This window comes from Phalaenopsis equestris, unplaced genomic scaffold, assembly GCF_001263595.1.
Source record: "Phalaenopsis equestris unplaced genomic scaffold, ASM126359v1 Scaffold000167, whole genome shotgun sequence".
Lineage (NCBI taxonomy): Eukaryota > Viridiplantae > Streptophyta > Magnoliopsida > Asparagales > Orchidaceae > Phalaenopsis > Phalaenopsis equestris.
Genome location: NW_018164609.1, coordinates 419,084 through 435,901, shown reverse-complemented (window position 1 = coordinate 435,901; position 16,818 = coordinate 419,084). Strand labels below are relative to the sequence as shown.

At 32.8% G+C, this 16,818-nt stretch overlaps 1 protein-coding gene across 2 annotated transcripts; it reads left to right on the top strand.

Moving 5' to 3' along the window:
• The first annotated feature begins 993 nt into the window (after positions 1 to 993).
• LOC110022127 (OTU domain-containing protein At3g57810) lies at positions 994 to 16,609 on the top strand. Of its 2 annotated transcripts, XM_020720934.1 has the most exons (8): positions 994 to 1,093; positions 1,194 to 1,305; positions 1,408 to 1,495; positions 2,480 to 2,543; positions 8,530 to 8,635; positions 8,727 to 8,781; positions 10,120 to 10,173; positions 16,334 to 16,609. In XM_020720934.1, the coding sequence occupies exons 1-8, from the start codon at positions 1,012 to 1,014 to the stop codon at positions 16,472 to 16,474; spliced, it is 702 nt and encodes a 233-aa protein (XP_020576593.1). In that variant the 5' UTR covers positions 994 to 1,011; the 3' UTR covers positions 16,475 to 16,609. The 2 variants fall into 2 exon arrangements, with proteins under 2 accessions (XP_020576593.1, XP_020576594.1); XM_020720935.1 differs by lacking the exon at positions 10,120 to 10,173.
• The last annotated feature ends 209 nt before the right edge of the window (positions 16,610 to 16,818 follow it).

The following is a 16,818-nucleotide window of genomic DNA, read 5'->3' as shown; positions in this document are numbered from 1 at the left end:
GTAAAATCATGATTGTTTGAACATATTTTACTTGCATTTCAAAATTTTTAAAGTATACATCATTATTCATTTAGATCTTTGGACACTATAGACAACTATTTTAAAGCCTTGCGTTTGCAGCAAAAAGTTCATGTATTGTATTAAGAAATTTGATTATTTAATAGAATCTTTTTGTTTTTTTATTTTGTTGCTTGCTAGAAAATTCAGAACTATGATAGTATGATAAATTATTGTTTGAGCATTTCACAATGATTCAATACATGTATAAATAAAAATAGGGTTGAAAGGAAAAAATTGGGGAGCCTTTACCTTATCAAAGTAATCAATTATGTATCTTTCTAAGTAAAAAAAAAAAATTGATTTATAAAATATTGACTAAGTCACAAACCCACAAAAATCAGACAACTATAAGGTAATAATAATCAGTCCATAACATCCACTAATGGGGGTCAACAATTTTCACTCTTTTTTATGTATGTGAACTTAACTCTTAGCTTCCTCACCCCTTCTTCATGTTAAAAATAGTCATATTTCTCAACCATTCTCAACCTTCATTGTCTATAGCTAATGGAGCCATGACACCACTGCTACTGATTCTGCGGGAGCTTAACCATCACCACCTACATCTAATAGAGTTGTGCGGGACCAACACCTCCAGCGATTCTGCAGGAGGAATAATGAGTATCGTAATATAATAATGAATTAACTTATGGTGGTAATATAATTTGTATGCATACTAGAATTATCTTCTCATCTACATAAATAGATGAGGAATAGAATGTAATGTTTTGATGAAATAAAAATATAATTCATCCATGTAACCAGGCTAATTGATTGTGCTCTCCATAGTGAGTAATTCTCAGGTTAATTGTTAATATTTTAAAATTTTGAATGTTAGAAATATTATATTAATTATTTTAGGTGGCAGGCCTCCAAAATTCTCAAATTTTAAAAAATAAAAAACAGAAGTATTGATTTGTTTATAATGACATGGGTTAGTCCCACGAGCCCATGCCAGTCCGTGCGGGTGCGTCTGCTGCTTCGACTTCTCTGCTGCCGGATTCCATGGCGGTAGATCGGAGGCCCTCGAACGGTCACTCTCCAAACCGCTCCTCTTCTACTCAAGCTTCTTTTCTCACGTTCCGTATTACTTATTTTTTTTATTATCCACCGCTTCTCGTTCTCGTCCGCAGACTCTCTTCTGCAGCAATTGAGGGATGGAAGCGCGAAGTTTGAACTTGCAAGCCTTTCGATTTCTCCGTCGCTTTCTGGGCTGCGGTTCTTCGCAAGAATCGGCTCCTCATTGTATGGTATTATTGTCATGTTTTGTTGCATATGTTAATCTGAATTGGTTGGGAGTGAATGGATTATAACTTTGCTTTTCTTTTTCCTGTTTTTGAGTTGAAGGAATGCGATTTCACCAGCAATGAAGAAAGAAGAGCATTACTCGGTTCATAAGGTCACCGGCGACGGCCGCTGCATGTTCCGAGCACTCGTAAATGAAGAAAAACCACCACGATCCATTCATTGGATTTCTTACTACTGCTTCTTGTTTATTCGGCTAACAAAAGGATGGATTCATATTTCCAACCGTTTATGAATTTAGAACTTATAATTAAGTAGTGTAAGCGTATACTCGAAAATGTTCTGCACAGATCTCCAGGAAATCCAATAGTTGGCTGACAAAGCTCTCTCCCTCGGCCACCTCACTTCAGTCGACCGACTAAGCTCTCTCCCTCGGCCAACTCACTTCAGTCGGCCGACAAAAATAGACATGATAGTCTGCATCGATCTTAAGACCATCTAATAATCGAAATAAAAATAACTAAAATGTCTTTTGCTTTCTCTTAAAAAACATAGCTAAATATATAACTTTGTACCTTCTACCCCTCTTATCTTCTATAAATAAGAGAGTTTGATGATGTAGGGGGACCTTTTTGGGGGCACACCTCATTTGTAACCTCTAATTTAATGGAATATAATGGGGCTAGAAGCCCGAAAACACCCCATTTCTTCATGGTCAGGGGAAGTCCTCCTCTTCTCTCTCTCTTCTCTCTCATTTCTCCCCCTCTCTCCATCACCTCTTCTCCGTCCAACGCTCCATTCCTTTGACACAACCTACCGGACAGATTTGAATTCAACAATAGGCAATTTTCACTGCATAATCTTTTTCATTCTTCTAGTTTGATTGACATTTACTCCGGAAGAACAATGTCAACATGTTTTTTTAGAAACTTGACATTGTTATTTTAAAGGGGCTGTATGTTTGCCAGTTTTAAGTGAGATTTAAATTAAAATTTACCAAAGGTTTATGAATTATGAGGGGTTTACAAACCTAGATTTAGCAGATTTGCTAAATCTTGCCTGAAATTGATTATTACCTGTTTGTATCAAGCTTATCTATGATATGACATGTCGAGCACTGCTTAATATTGTTTTGCTTGAATGATTTGTAATCCTGATTAAATGATATTTTCAGGTTAAGGGAATGGCAAGAAACAAAGGTTTGAAGCTTGATATGAACCAAGAAACCAAGGATGCAGGTAGTAGAGAAGAATCAATTATAATTTAAGAAATTATAGTAGATATGTTTTCTAGCACTGTGCTTTATGTAGGAATATTTTATTCTTGTTACTGATTTCAATTCGTGCAAAAAAATTGGTAGGAAGGGAAACAAAGTGACACAATGCTGGGCTAGATACACCAATAAGAAAAATATTTTTAGCAAAAAGGCATAAGCATATAAGTGAGGGTCAATCTCGTTATATTTTTAAAACAATAATTTTTTTCAACTGACAACTGTTTAATGTGAGAATGGTTTGACTTAACTGTCTCCCTCTTTCACACAAACTCTATATTATCATCATCGCTCTCTGTCAAATGAAACAATTTCAACATTTCAAGTATTTTGAACCAAGAGCCCTCTTAACCAGAGGGGGCATCACAAGAGTCGTTTACTTAACGAACTTTGCTTGACAATAGTGGAAATTGGTCACGACTTTGCGAGCCACAAATTATGAGAACCACTTGATCTTAGCCATAGCTTTGATATTAGTTGTCAGAAGTGAACTAAAAAGAGGGCTAAAGTTGGGCTTGGTATACTGTTCATCAAATCTATTGTCAACCCAAATGTTCATGCTTGTTGGTGAGAATCATTTACTTGAAATTTTTGCACTAATATATTTTTGAATTATCTAATGTTGGGAAAGCTTCTTGTGATTTGCAATATTGTTATTGAGATAAAACAAATATAAAATATTTGGGTGAGTTAATATTGCATTATTATTATTAACTATGAACCTAATGAAAATTTCTCTATGTAGGCAAACATTATTGAGCCACCACTTTGTCATCCTCTCATTCCTACAACTAGTGTTAGTGCTACTAGGCTTTGGAGTTCCATTGGAAACTTAGGAGCAGTAGTCTCGAGGAGTGGTAACTTCCCAAAAATTTATGCTTGTAGGTGAGATCCATTTACTTGATATTTCTGCACTAATATATTTTTAAATTATCTAGTATTGGGAAAGGCTTTGGTGCTTTGCAATATCGTTAGTGAGATAAAACAAAAATAAAATTTTTGGGCGAAGCAAATATTGCATTATTTTAATTATCTATGGATCTAGTGAAAATTTCTCTTTGTAGGTAAATGTTATAGATCCACCACCTTGGCATCCTCTTTTTCCTACAAGTAGTATTAGAGCTAGGCTTTGGAGTTCCATTAGAAAATTGAGAGCAATAGTCTCCGATGATGGTAAGTTGAGGATAGAAAATTCAATAGTAAAGATTTTAGATGTTAAAAGATATATATCATTAATTAATGAATTTACCTCTCTCGGAGACAAGGGCTAGAAAGCATGAGTAAAAAAATTTAGGATCTCTTGGATTGGCGATTGTTGAGGGTTGTACTATGCATGATGTTGACAAAAAGATGATTTACCTATAACATACTGCATGAGAAGTTCGTAATTGACATGAAAGGTCATTAAAAATATATTGGAAGCCTTCATCTATAAATAATGTGTATTTAATGAGGAAAATTTTTAATTTTAGGATTGATGAAGATGCTGCTACAATAATACATATCAATGGGCTCAATTGATTACAAGCTGAGTTTGATCAAATCATTTTCATTTAAGAAGTTTGTGATTCGAACCTATTGTCACTAGTTCAGGAATTCTAAGGACTATCAATACATGTGGGTCTACAAAGATGAAATTTAATGATGTCTATGACTTGTTCTTGAGTGAGAACATCAGGAGACAATCTAAAGTTCTCCTTTCGTCGCTTTAAATTTTTAAATTAGAGGTTGAACTATTAAGAGAGAGAATAATGAAAATAAATCCAAATCTCAATTAAAAAGTCAATCTAAGGGCCATAATAATGCATGTTCCAATGCAATAAGGCTGGAAACATGAAAAGTGCTATCCATAGGAAAAAGGTGGACATAGTTCAAATCAAATAGTTGAGATTTTCATGATCATTATTATCATTTTCCCTTCTCTTTAGCCTTATGTATCCTCACTTTTCGTTCGCTTCCGATGAGTGTTGTTTAAGATATCATTTTTATTTTATTTTTTATTTTTTTGTGAATCAAACTATTGAGTGTTGAATGAATTTATAATTTGTAAATATTGCAAAAAGAGATCTGAAACACATTGATCCTTGTTTCGATGGTGAAGTATGCTATTTTACTCCACTAAATATAAAGAGATTCGGACTAACCATTATGCAGGAGATTATGGGAGGTTCATCTTGTTGATGATCAAATCTTGAGAATTGCAGGAGTTGATGATATACAAAAATAGACCACTAAGGGACACATTATAGACTTCAAGAAGATTATATCTTAATCTTTTATATAAATTCTTCAATGTAACCAAGTGTGCTCTCGTGATAGCTCATAAGAGGATGCAATCTTCTACGTGATAGCAATAGTGAGAGCAACTGTTGACTTAAATGTTGGGTGAACTTGAAAAATCAATATAAGATAAAATTTCTATTAAGTGAATGTTACCAAAGATTATATGGGTGTTGTTTGAAAAACCTTTTTTAGGATTATAGAGAAGCATGATAACAATGGCAAGCACAAGACAAGGATTGTGATAAATGGTGCTAATAATATGTTCTAACTTGTTTGCCATTGTAGGGTCGATGTATTGTGATGCCTTGGTCAACTTCCAAGTTTAATTAAGGCACGTGTCACACAAAGATCTTTTATCTTGACATTGTTTAAGAAATTTCATCTCTATGTGGGATATTACATTATTACTATAAGAGAGAGATTATTTTTCATTTTACATCTTGAAATGCTTGTATAGAACGTGAATGTAGGAATGGCATCTTATACATGAAATCAAACACCAAAATAACTGAAACAAATGTGGGCTCGATTACTGGTGAATCTCGAGGAGCAATGCAATATAAAATTTATGTCAAAAGTGTGCTATCAAAGGTTAATATGGTGTTGTGATTGTAGGACAAGCAATGTTTCTAGACCACGGAGAAGCATAATAGTAATGTTTGGCACATGGCAAGGATTGTGATAAATGTTACTAGCTTTTTTTCTAATGATAGTTGAGTATTGTATTCCTTAGTTAACCCCTAAGCTTGATTAATAGGGGGTATCAAACAAAGATGACCCCTCTTTCTTGACATCATATAAAAAATCTATTTTTCAATTGATGGATTGTTATGATGAGGAGATTGCTTCCCTTTTAAGACCATGAACTGCTTAGATTATTTATCTAAGATTTCTAGATATATTTGAAGTTGAAATTTCTTAATGGTCTTTGTTTAAACCTTGCCCTTAAATCTCATTATATTTTTGAAAAACAAATTTAAAGCACATTTAATCACAAAAATCGAGTCATGAATCTTTTTATCTTATTCTACATTTCTAACTTATTAAATCCATAAAAAAAAGCATGTGGGAGTGATCTGTTGTTTGGATTTTCAACTTGCGGAAGGATCATTGTCAGTTGAATGTCAGTTTGTTTATTGTAAGCTTAACAACTGGATGGCAACAATAATGGAATTCCATATAAGGTGTTGGATGATTGATTAATGATGAATGCCAGTTTGCTTGGTTTTCTTGACAAATATATGTGATTTCTTGGAGGCCTATGGTAAGAGTCTACACCATAGCATACATATAGGATTTTCACTCAACACAATTGCTGTCCCAAGAGCTTCGAATGGTCTTCCTTGTGTCCCTTCTTTTTCTAACATTAAAATTTCACTCGTAAGTCGTATACTTCTTTCATCATTACTAGCTTCCTATTCCATGTGCACTAAATGTAGATGAAACTGCAATCATTCATATTTGATCTTATGGTGATTAGTAAATATATGCTTGATGACTTGCCTATGCTATGCACACTCCCCTTGCCCCTCACCGAATTCATGGTTATAAAGACTAAGCCTTGATATGAAATCTATCATATAGTTAAAATTTGATGGTTTGAGGCATGCAAATAATGGAATCAAAGGAATAGCCAACAACATGACCAGGTAGGCTACACGCAATTTACAAAATTGACGGAATTAGCATAAAGGAAATTCAATTGGCTTGGCACGAGTTCAGTTGGCTCTATGGTGGATGAATGTTATTCAAGTGCAATAAATCAAGAATTCTTGGATTCACATGTTTGGATATCAAGCACTCAATTTATCAGTTAGTTTTTTTTTATTTCAAATTTTTAAAGGAGATCAGACAACACCTATTAGTTTCATAAGTCAGGGATTACACTTCACTAAAAAATAGTCACTAACCAGAGAACGCACAACACCAATAGAGTTGGAGGAGACAACATTGCGCCTATTTTCTTTCACTTCAATAGCTTATCACAAATCACTCTATTCTAAATATGCAGAAAAAGTTTATTGTTCTTATCATTATATTATCACCTGGAATCAAAATAATGAGGATAAATCTATTATGCATCTATTTATATCATTAGTTCATTCATATTAGAGAAAAAGAGCTACGGATTTCTCATTTAATCACTCAGAGAAATGGACTACCAAGTGTGGATTATGGATCACTCATCTGGAATAATCACAAAGCACCAGAGGTTGATTTCCTTTCTCAAGGTCTTGTCTTCTTAAACTACTAGAGATCTTCTTGCTTGGTGTTGGTAAGTCTCAGGCTCACCGTTCAAATGCTCCTCCTTTCCTAGCTACTTATGTAACATTAAGCATTATTCACTGTAGTGTCTGATCTTAAATAAAGGAGTTAGGTAAGAAGTTAAAGGTTGATCGGCAATCTACTTGGCTTCATGCTACACTCGAGTTTGTGGCTTCAATCTTCAAGCAGTCCTACATACATATGGTCCCTTTCCTAATGGTAAAAGTTTATCATTGAATGGAGTGACTGTCTGGAGACTACTAAAGATTCTCTTATAGCTGCTGACGTGTCTTTCTAGTAAATGCAGTCTTGATTGACTTATTCCAACCTATCTGATACTTAAACATTCTAAAAGGCTTATTTTGACCAGCAACTTGAGTCATTACAATTCTCACTTGGTCGGCCTATCATTCAATCTCTCGAGCCAGCTCATTCATTAATGCATTCAGCTTCACTTGACACTGCTCCCCGCTGCTCAAATGGATTTCAATTTGCTTGCCACTCGTTTCACCTTGTCAACCTCAGGTGCTATTTGACTTGAACTGCCAGTCCAATTATTTCACCATCCAAATTGCTCAAATATCACTAGCTTGTATCGGCAAACATGCAGATTGTAACAGCTAACCCTTTATAGAATCAGCAGTGGTTTAGTAGATTTGTTTTCTTGTCATCCCACTCCAGATAGAATTGATAAACAATAAATTTGGCCGACCTACTAAATCAGTGGGGCTTAATTGGGTTGGAATCAAGGAAATTTTTAAGTGTTTTAATTTTATATTATTTCAAGGATGGTGCGAGGGAAAACTTCCCATTGCAACTTAATCATTTGCATATTATGAAAATGACATGTTTTAGTTATACCAAGGAGAAGATGGCCGCGTCATAGGAGGGGACGTTAAACTGAATAATAACTTGTAACTTTTTCTTAAGTATTGTTATGGGAACTTTTAATATCGTGAATGTGTGATATATATAAAATTTTATCATCGTTTCTCACATACTAGGTAAATTCTTTTGAACTATTCTTCTGGCTTATAATTTGATTCGTTATGTCTCTAGATGGTTTTGAATGCTTAAGAATCTGAACATACACTAATGATGAGGTAGTAATTTTATAAACGTGGTTGAGCCAAACAGTACATTTGATTTTGAATCTTTAGGAACATAAATGTGGATTTATTCTTTACTAATAGATTCCTGAATTTATTGAGGTTCCTATACTTCTACCCATTCGACCAACGTTTACATTCACTTAATGTGATCTGAAGCTTAATAATCAGTTATAAGACATCCTGATTCTTAAGTTCTACAGATGATGCGTGTGGATTCTTGAGACAATTTTAGTGCCGACCGTCTACCTTTTTATATTCGTATATTGCATACTAACTTTTTTGGTTATGCAGATGAACTGCGAATGGCAGTCAAGGAGGTGATGTGTGACAATGGTGAAGAACGTCTTCAGTATGAAGAAGCACTTGTAGCAATTACCGTCGAAGAGTCTTTAAAGCGGTGGCTTGAAACAGTTGAAATGCTCTAGTGTTTATAAATGATTTGAAGACTACTTTTTATGATGTTTTTTTGTTTTACTTTTATGCTGCAGATATTGCCAGCGGATTGGACATTCTGATTTCTGGGGTGGAGAGTCAGAACTATTGGTAAGTATATTCCATATGATTTTCTACTCATTTTGGGCTTTATTTCAACCAAACATTTTGTAGAAAACATTTTACTGATTATTTGACGCTTATGCTAATTTTTCTTGTTGATTTCCGAAGTAATTTATTTTTTCTAAATATGCCCATTTACTCCCGAAGTATTTTATTTTTTCTAAATATGCTTATATTTTATTGCGGTAATTAGAAATCAACATAAGTGACGTCACACTGAGGGATATAACCTGCACAAGGATAGACTAAACTGATTTTGCAGGTTCAAGTGCCGATTTGTCTTATGCTAAACAATTTATTGTACTTATTAATGGAAGTATTCGTTTTTACATTCAACAAAAGTTGAGCAACTAATTGAATGCTCTAAGCAAAATTAATTTATTTTATTATTCTTTTAATTATTTTTTTCATAATGTTTTTTTTGTGATGATTTGTGGTAGCTTGTAGTTCCTGCATTCGGTTTCTATGTCCATTAGCGCCTATTCAACCATTTCTTGAGGCTCAAATTTCTTGATTTTTCCTGCAGTTTTTTTGGTGTGTGGTTTCTTTTTGAATTATTGCTGTGTGACCTTTTTCACTTTTAAGAATTAGTTGATTATATGTAAGACGCCTATAAATAATTAGTTTGAGGATGTAACTAAACAGGTTTTAATTCAATTAAAATTTTTATTTTAGTTTAAACCTTCTGTGCATGTTAGAAGCGTAATTCCTTTGAGAGCGGTATGAGAATTATTACCTAATTCAAGAGATGTCGTCTCCATGTACTGTCGTGAGGTCTGCTTTTCATTTTGATTATTTTTTTCATTAATCTATTTTTTTCTAATTTGGCTGTTAGAGTTTATAATTTTATTTAAATTTTTGTGGTTTAATTTCTTAATTGTAGTAAAAAAATTTTGATTGCTTAATGATTTTGAGTGATTTGATTTTCTTAAAATTCATTTTATACATTTATTTTTTTGGGTTCTAAGTCTTGTAGTTTCCAATTTGCATTTAAAGAGCAAATTTTTTTTTTGCACTTTTAGTGATCTTTAATGTACATATCATAATTTCTTTAATTTGATTTACATTCATTTAATCATTCTAATTGCATTAAGCCATTAAGTAACGTAAACTTTAAATTTACCCTTCATCATATTGACATCAATCTCTTATAAACTTGGGTTTTGCCGACATGCCACACAGATGTTGGGTTAATTCAGGTTAATTTAGTTGAAAGTTGAAGGGTTGAGACTTTGACCGTTTTATAAAATTATTTGACACATTTGATGAATAAACAAAATCAAATGTGTAATAAGTCTCATGTTCTGATCATTATGACATCCTCAGGTTCTATCAAAGCTGTGTCGTCAGCCGATTGAGGTGTATATACCTGTAAACGAGGTAAGTTTTTATGGTCTTTTAAAGTTAATTTTGGGATGAACTCATACCAGTCTTAGATATTTATTGCAATAAACAAAGTATTAGATGAAGTTGCATTGCCCTTTATCCTTCTACATTTGTTGATGTTTTATATGAGATTTCATATTTGTCCTTTTTTTAAATGTTGTGGTTTAAACCGTAGACCTGTTCTTCTGTGGATAAACGAAGTCCCATTTAAACTCAATATTTTTGTGGTTTTGTAGATTTAGATTTATGGGAATTGGGAAGTCTGTTTTTATTGAGAATACAATTCATGTGTATTGATTCTTAATTTGCGCTTGGTACTTTATTTTAAATGTTAAAACATGCCTATGACAATGTTGTTGCAGTCCTACCATCCATCATGGTGATTATTGACAAATTGAATTTACAATAATTTAATTAATTAATTAAAGCGAATGATATGACGTCTATTGAGAAGAGACATGACCCTTCATTTAGGATAATTTAATTAATTAATTAAAGCGAAAGGATACAATGTCTATTGGGAAGAGATATGACCCTCTTTTTTTATTTAATAATTACTATTAAAATAAATGACAGTGGACCACATAAATAAATAATGAAAAACTAATATTCTCCCACTTGACTCACGTAATACTTAATAGTGCATAACATACTGCACAAAATGTAAGTTAAAATTCTTTTTTATATTGATCAAATCATAAATCATTAATAAGTATGAAATTAATATGAATTATGGCGGTTATGTATCGATTTATCGTCACAGTTCATTTCATGTATCACAATATCAATTGCATACTTAACATAATGAAAAATAACATCATGGTCCCATAATGTCTATTAAAAGACAAATCTTGTTAAACATCGCATAACATAAAGTGTATACCAGCGATAAAAACAAGATACATAAATATCAGAAACAACAATAAATTGAGTTCAAAGTGTCAAACATAAAGAACAATAAACATAAAATTAATAAAGGGTTTCGACAATGCTCATTCTTATGACATATTTTTGTTAAATGTTTGTGGTGGCAACCATTTCGTTAATGGATACGCGATCAAAAGATTGATGCTAATATGCTCAATGTTTCTGAACTTCTTCTTTACGACAAGGTACTTTAATTTCTTGTGTTTAGCTTCTTTAGAATACCTGTCATTTTTAACAAAAAAGACTGTTGCGGAGTTATCACAGTAAATTTTTAGCGGCTTGACAATACCGTCGATAATTCCAAGTCCTAAAATAAAATTCCGCAGTCATAAGCCCTCAATTGTAGCTTCAAAATATGCCACAAATTCAACTTCCATAGTGGATGCAGTAGTGATAGTCTGTTTCGCACCTTTCCATATTGAATCTCTTAAGAACTCTATTGACATATGCTTTCTGAGACAGTCCTAACAATCATTGTGATCTATCACGAAATATTTCAATGTCAATCACATAGGATGTCTCGCCCATATATTTCATTTCAAAGTTATTAGAGAGAAAATTCTTGATTTCATACAGTAAGTCAAAATCATTAGTAGCCAGTAAGATATCATCAACATACAGAATGAGAAATATGATATTGCTCCCACTGACCTTCAGATATATACACCGATCAACAGTGTTTTCTTTAAATCCAAAGAAAGTGATAGTACCATTGAACTTAAGATATCATTGTCGGGAAGTTTGCTGAAGTCCGTATATTGATTTCTTAAGTTTACATAATATGTGTTTCTTTCCTTCGACTGAAAATTCTTCAGGTTGATTTATGTGGACATCTTCATCTAAATTCTCATTCAGAAAGACAGTTTTCAGTTCCATTTGATGCAACTCCAAATCATAATGAGCTACTAGTGTCATGATAATTCTAAATGAATCTTTCATAGAAATTGGAGAAAATCTTTCTATGTGAAACCTTTGACGACAAGTCTGACTTTATAGCTTTCAATATTGTCATACGAGTCGCGCTTAGTCTTAAGGACTCATTTACACTAGACTCTTTTACAACCTTCATAAAATTCAACGATATCCCAAACTTTCTTATGATCCATCGATTTTAACTCATCTTTCATTGCATCTAACCATTTAGGAGAATTTATACTTTCAATGGGTTGTGAAAATGAAACTGGATCTTCAATGACTCCCAAGTCAAATTCAGACTCATGTAGATAAAGTCAAATTCAGACTCATGTTAATAAATCACATAATCATTAAAAGTAGCAGACTTTCTTTGTCTTTGAGACCTTCTAGATATCACTTCTTGTGATTCATTTAATATAGGTTCATTAGTGGCAGATTCATTATGTGGTGTTTGATCATTTATTTGTTGTTCATGTAATTTGTCAGACTGTTCAACAAATGTAGGAATAACAACTTGAGAAAAAAATTCAGGTAAAGGAACTTGAATCTTAATTTCTTAAATTTCCACTTTACGTGATTCCAAACTCCCACTATCTTCACCATTTTCAATGAACTTAGCATTTCAAGCTTCAATAATTTTTGTATTGTAGTTAGGACAATAAAATCTTCTTTAGATTTTTCTGGATAACCAATGAAGAAACCATTGGTTATTCTTGAGTCCATTTTCTTTCATGTGGATTATAAATCCTTATTTTCGCTAGGCAGCCCCAAACATGCAAGTGTCATAAGCTAGATTTTCTTCATGTCCATAGTTCAAAAGGAAACTTTGAAATTGTCTTACTAGGAATCCTGTTTAACAAATATGCAACAGTCTTTAAAGCATACATCCACAATGATAAAAATAAAGAAGAATTGCTCATCATACTCCTAACTATTTTCATAAGATTACGATTTCGCCTTTCTGCAACACCATTTTATTGTGATATTCCTGACATAGTGTATAGAACACATATGTCATTATTTTGAAGAAATTTAGCAAATGGACCCGGACATTGTCCATATTTATTGTAACTTTCATAATATTCACAACTTCTATCAGACTTGTTGATTTTCATTTTTTTGTCTAATTGTCTCTCAACATCAGTTATAAACACATTTAAGATATCTAGTGATTGAGATTTTTCATTCAATAAGTAGATATACCCATAACGTGAAAGTCATCGATAAATTTGATAAAATATTTTTCTCCATCAAAAGATGGAACATCAAAAGGTCCACAAATATCAGTGTGTATAATTTCAAGGAACTGTATGCTTCTTGTGGAAGCTTTCTTAAGTGTGTGTTTTGTGTGTTTTCTCTTAATGCAATCCGCACAGATTAAATTAAAACTTTAGTAGTGTATTGAAAATCTCTTTTGGGTAATATAACAATACATAATAATAAATATAATTGATGCTTGAATGATTAGTTTGACATAATTGACAATTCGTTATACTCAAATTAGACATGTTTATTATCTTTGAATATATAATCATATCTAATCAAATATATAAATATGCCACAATCATATTCAAAGATTATAAAATAAATAATCAACATTTGAGCCATCCACAAATATTTTATAATCAATGAATTTCAATATACCCATAATGAAATGCAAAAAATTATTTCTTAAGAAGCATCACATACTTATGAGTAATTGAATTTATTTAATTTGACATCTATTAAACATATTAATTTGACCACTTTGGTGACTAACAAATTAAACATAATATACATATAAAATAAACAATAATATCTCAATTCACCGATTATCTTTAGTGATCTAATTCCAAGATCTAACTTACAACAAAAATTTTATACAATTAACATAAATAAAATTAAATGAAAAATCACAAATTCAACAATCGAGACTCTGATACCACATGCTGGGATTTTTAAATTTATAAAATTCTATTTCATGACCCAAAATGCATAAAATTAAATAACCAAGATTTTTGAATTCATGATTTTCACATACCCATAAATAAGATATACATACCTGTATTCATGGTTGTAGAATTTGATTTAAGAGATGAAATTTCTCTCTCTAATACTTATTTCTTTTTGTACTTTCTGATGAAGAGAAAACATATATTTCTTCTTGGGAGAGAGAAAATTCTTTTTTTATTTATAAGAGAAAAAATAATCTCTTGGGAAGAGACAATCTTTCTCTTAATTATCCATTATTAACCACTATCCATCATGGTGATTATTGACTAATAGGATTTATGATAATTTAATTAATTAATTAAAGTGAAAGGATACGGTGTCTATTGAGAAGAGACATGGCCCTTCATTTAGGATAATTTAATTAATTAATTAAAGCGAAAGGATGCGGTGTCTATTGAGAAGAGACGTGACCCTCTTCTTTTAATTACTATTAAAATAAATGATAGTGAGCCACATAAATAAATAAATGAAAAACTAACATTGAAAATTTCTCATTTCTTATTTGTGAATGTGGTGTTGTGGGATATGTGTTCGTATTATTTATTTGTTTAGTAACTAAGTGCATGTGCATGATTGAAGTTTAGTCAAGCATGATTTTTGTATGACTTTTTTTTTGTAATGTGAAACTTGATCATTGGGACAATTTTATGTTTGTTGACTATTTTTGTTGTGGTATTTTAGATCTTGGTGACTATGTATGAAGCTGGGCTTTGGGAAGGACCGTCCTACGGTTCAGTCTATCTTGGTTGGACCGGCAGCGGGGGAGAGCTACCAACCCCCCTTTCCTTTTCTTCCTCCCATTTCTCTCGCGTTCTTTCCCCTCGTTTTGTTTCCTTTCCTTTCCTTTATTTCCTTCCTAGCACCTTCATATTATAAGTCCTATCCAAATCTTCAATTTGATTATTTTTATTGAAATCTGAAATATGAAATATTTCCTTTCCAAATCCGAATTCCCCTCACTTATTTAATCTTTGCTTCATCTGAAATTCTTATTATCTTTATTCTTCTTATTTTAAACATTACCTAAAATAAGTTATAGTCCTCATTATAAATAGGAGGTATTATGCTTAGATTTTTTGTTGGTTTTTGTTGTGTTTGCTTTCAGGTTTCTTGTGTTGAGTCCTTTTCCTTTTTGTAGGATTGTATTCGAGGAGGTGGTGGTGTTCTGTTTGTATCCTACTCCGATGTGGTGTTGTATCTTCCATTTTACCATTATCTAACCCTTCTGCTTCCCTCCCCTTCGTTGTCATCCTCCCCCTACTCCATCCCAATAGTCAGCTGCCCTTCTCAAACAATCCAACCTTGTTGTCCGCCTTCCCATAATTCCTCCGAGCATCCAACCGACCCATAACTCCAGTCCTACCTTACTGTCTAACACCTTCCCGCCACCCCAAACCGCTCACATCTTTGTTAACATAGCTTATGACCCACCAGTCCTTGCTGCCTCTCCGCCCTGGGACATCAAACCCTTGCTGCTCCTGCCATTTATGCCCCAATTTCTTGTTGTCGCTGCACATGACAACCAGCCCTCTAGTTGTTATTGCAGTTTTTCACCTTGCATTTGCTGTCGGCATCCCCGCTAGCCATCCCGATCCACCTAACCAACCTCCACTATTCTAGGAATACACTTAAAAGACGTTTGCTTGTGTCGTTTTATGTTTTGGTGTTGTTATTTTCCGCTTGTGTCATGTTGTAACTCTATCTCTATATTAATAAAAGTTTGTTTTGTATGTTTCCGCTGTATTCCCTACTAGTTCCGCTATCAATGTAATTATTGTTTGGGATTAAAGAAAGGTGTTTTTTATTTTTACATAAATAAGACTAATTCTTGCTTGAGAGTGGTAGTCTATGATTTGTGTTTCTTATCCTTCATCAAAGTGGTATGAGATCTTGCGATTACATTATTGTACCAATTAAATATGACATAATACCTAGGACTGTAAAAAATTTAATTAAATATGCAATTAAAAAAAAAATGGGTAAGCCATGTTTCTGAACAAACACAACTATCATGAGTCCTAAATTGTCTTTGCACATTAGATGAATGGTATATTCTTGAGAAATTTTTGGTCTTGATCCATAATTTAGCAATTTTTTTAATTTTAAAAGGTTTAAGTATGTTAAATGAAAGTTATTTGATCCCGGCCAAGCATTGCAAGTAGAACTAAATTTACATTTTATTATATGAAACATAAATGTAAAGAGTAATGTCAATCATTAGATAAATATAAGGATTTATTGAGATATAAATTCATAATTAGTATCTCTGGTTTCTAATAGTTTTATTATGGTGCTAACCCCTTAAGTGTTGGTTTAACAGCACCCAACAGCTAGTGGAAGAAATGGTTTCATTCCCATTGCTGAATACGGCTCGGAGTTTAAGAAGCCGGAGAAGGGGAAGCGGAGGATGGTAGTCAAATTACTCTACTCCAGCAACAACCATTACGATCTACTCGTATGAGGCAAGTGGAAGCCAATGTTCTTTCAACTGTATTGGAGCCATGCATCTTTTGCGTTTGAGAATTTGCCTGAATCAGGCACCACTTGTCTTGTTTTGTCTTATTTTGAGCATGGGAACTTTCGGAACGGCATGAAATACCCAACTACTGGGCTACCATCTCATCTGCTTTGTTTGCCTTGTCTCGTCTTTTGAGAACTTCCCTTTTTCATTTTTCTATATTTGATGCAACATGCATTGCATATGATCCAGGAATCGTCTTCTAATTTATTAAAAATTTTGAAATGATAATAAGCATTGTATAAACAATGGGATATTCTCAAAATTTGAGTTAACGATTCAGGAAT

Coding starts and splice junctions, on each gene's coding strand:
- LOC110022127 (XM_020720934.1), top strand. CDS start 1,012: ATGCCAGTCCGTGCGGGTGCGTCTGCTGCTTCGACTTCTCTGCTGCCG. Junction 1,496..2,479: donor GCTGCATGTTCCGAGCACTC/GTAAATGAAGAA, acceptor TGATATTTTCAG/GTTAAGGGAATGGCAAGAAA. Junction 8,636..8,726: donor GTCGAAGAGTCTTTAAAGCG/GTGGCTTGAAAC, acceptor TTTATGCTGCAG/ATATTGCCAGCGGATTGGAC.